At 34.0% G+C, this 3181-nt stretch overlaps 1 protein-coding gene across 1 annotated transcript in view; it reads right to left on the reverse strand.

Annotated features, from left to right (window-relative positions):
- LOC106867991 (cGMP-dependent protein kinase, isozyme 1) overlaps nucleotides 1-3181 on the reverse strand; it is a 59436-nt gene that overhangs the window by 7206 nt on the left and 49049 nt on the right. Inside the window, exon 11 of the mRNA XM_052976621.1 lies at nucleotides 3024-3113. Within this exon, the coding sequence (XP_052832581.1) occupies nucleotides 3024-3113 (90 nt within the window). The remainder of the gene's footprint in view (nucleotides 1-3023; nucleotides 3114-3181) is intronic.

A 3181-nucleotide genomic window follows, 5' to 3' on the forward strand; every position in this document is an offset into this window, starting at 1 on the left:
TTTTTTTATAATTATCTTATTTTTTAGGTTTTGTTTTAATATCTAGTTTGTCTTTCTCAAATATTGTCTCCCTAACTCCTTTTCCGTTTTTTTTTTTCTCTTTTTTTTTTTGTCTTTCCTCATATTTTCTGAGTGGCGCCCTTACTTCCCGCCTGCTCGCTTTTCAATCAGTTTTCACGTGATAACGTACGAGAAGTGTAGCCTACGGCATTTTATACTCGGCTTATATTATTATATTTCTTTGTATGCTATATCGATTTCTAAACAACTTATATGCGATTTCAGATTTACACACGCACACGCACACACAGACACACACGCACACACACACACACACACATACACACACATTTATGAATATATATATATATATACATACATAATACATATATATATATATAAGCATTTATACATAAATCGATATGCATACATACATACTTATATATGCAAATATACACACACATATATGTATTATGTGTAGGTATATATATATATATATATACATATATATATACATATATATACATGTATGTACATATATGTGTGTGTGTCTGTCTGTGTCTGTGTCTGTGTCTGTGTATATTTGTATGTATACCCTTCTTTTTAACGAATCTGAAGATGCGTTGAAGAGATAATAAAAAAGGAATGTGTCAGACGAATTTCCAGTGTTCGAGGAAGAGTGGAAATTATTAATATTCTTTCGCTGACATAAATGGTAAATCAATTTGTATCAGATGTCAACGAAGATTCACTTTGATACCAGACATGCAAAAGAATATTTTTCAGCCGAAAGAAAAAAAAAGGAAAAAGCTGTTGAATTGATAATTCAAATGAAGTAAAAAATATATATATTATGGAAAACTTTTTCTTTACTAATGATCATATTACTAACGTTAGCTACATTATTGCCCATTAAATTATTATGTATAATAAACCTTTACAGAAGGTGAATTCATTAAAGATTGCATCATAGTGTCTGTTACTGTCATAAACCGACAAGCTCCATTATTTGTTGTTGTTGCTTTCGTTCTTTTCAACTTCCTGCGCAGAAAGCTTTTAGATGAGTAATGCTTCCACATATGTAGCATCTAGGTCACCTATCTGGATGCTGTGCTTTAAGGTCTTCCTTTACAGCGTCCACCAACCACCGGGCCGCAGACCAATACCCAGCTGTGAGTCATTTGGTACCGGACCGCACAAAAAGAACAAATTTTTCAATTTTATTTCTATTTTATTGATTATCGCAGTCTTCAGGGTATTTTTGCATTATATGCGTATTATATTTTTTGCATTATATGCGTAATATATACGTGGGGGCGGTTACTATTTATGCAATAATTGAATTATAAATAACGCCCTTTACTGAGATTTTTTTATGCGCGTGGTGCCACGGTCCCTAGAAACATGGTCTTGCATAGAAACATGGTCTGCAGAAAACAGTTTTGGCATTGCTTTGTAGTCTTGCGGATTCAGGAGGAGTTGAATGTCCATGGGAATCTTACCCAACCTCATATCGCCGAATGTCACATCTGTGCTTACCACTCGTTCATATTGTGCCGCAAAGATGATTACTGCCAAGGGGTCGACAGAGTTGACATCGTCATCTGTGTCCTTGACGGTAACACTTGCGCTTCTCATTCTTGTAGGCAAGTGTCTCATGAGGTATTTGTGTTTGGACTTTTGCCCTCTCTTCAGGTTTAAAAATGGCGCATATACTGCTATATATTCCCCTCTTCTCCCAGTGGAGAATATTTTACTTAAAATATCTGCCAGGGTCGTTTTCAATACAAGCTTGGGTGAGATCAGAAAATCCGTTGTGTCTTTCGTGATACAGGGGTACGTTAATTTTCTTCATTTTTTTCCTCCCTCTTACAATTACTCCTTCTATAATTCCTCTGTAATTCCTCCATCTATAATTACTTGTGGAAAGCAAGCTCCAGTTTAGTGGAAAAATATCATCAATACTTTTACTCCTCGAAAAAATGTTTCATATCGAAGGCTTTGCTGTTGGAAAAACACATTAGCAAAAGTCTGTTCCTATTTACACTCGAAACGATACACGTATGCACACTGTTGTTGTCGCTTCTGCTGTTGTCGACGACAAAATTTCTACCGACTGTTTTCTCTCTCTCTCTCTCTCTCTCTCTCTCTCTCTCTCTCTCTCTCTCTCTCTCCCCTCTCTCTCTCTCTCTCTCATTACATTCTGAGTTCAAATTCCGCCGGGGCAATTCTGCCTTTTATCCCTCTGAGATCAATAAAATAAAGTGCCAGTCGACTAATCCCCTCCTCTCGACATTGGTGGCCTTGTACCAAAATATGAAACAAATTATTATTATTGTTGTTATTATTATTATTATTATTATTATTATTATTATTATTATTATTATTATTATTATTATTGTTGTTGTTGTTGTTGTTATTATTATTATTATTATTATTATCAACATCGATATCATCATCATCCTCATCATCATCATCATCATCATAATCATCATCATCATCGTCATCGTCATCATCATCATCATCATCGTCGTCATCGTCATCATCATCATCATCATCCTCTCAGCGCCAATAATTGCATGCAAGCGCAATATTCTCAGGAGGAACACAAACTACTCTTTTTACACTTTTATCGATTTTCGGGTTGGATATCAAAGTTGATTCTGGTAAGATCAACCAAGCACTTAAATGGTTAAAAGTAAATATTCTTTGATTTAATTTTTATTTTATTGTAAATATTTCTATCTCTATCGGAAATCATTACAGAATCGATATGATGTTCAAAGCAAGTATTATTCGCTCATTTTCTAAGGTTAGCTTCCAAAACTAAATTTTAAAATTTAGAATTAATTTCAAATATTTAAAAACATTATTTAACACACAAAGGCATTCGCCATTTCAGTTGTAAACAGTCATTCCTTTCATTCGAACTCTCAATTATGGAATCACTTCGGTTTTACTATAAACTCAAATGGCTTGCAGATCGTTGAAGACAACATGCAATAAAATTAGCTATCACTTACTTGTCTCTTAAGATTGACCACAGCTCTCCGCCCAAACAGGCTTCCATTAACATATATATATATTTTTTATCTCGAAACGTCCGGTACATTCTGGTGTTTTGTGTTATGAAAAACAATAAGAAACACATTATATAAACTGTTTTAAATGCATACATATA

Source organism: Octopus bimaculoides, chromosome 25 (genome assembly GCF_001194135.2).
Source record: "Octopus bimaculoides isolate UCB-OBI-ISO-001 chromosome 25, ASM119413v2, whole genome shotgun sequence".
Lineage (NCBI taxonomy): Eukaryota > Metazoa > Mollusca > Cephalopoda > Octopoda > Octopodidae > Octopus > Octopus bimaculoides.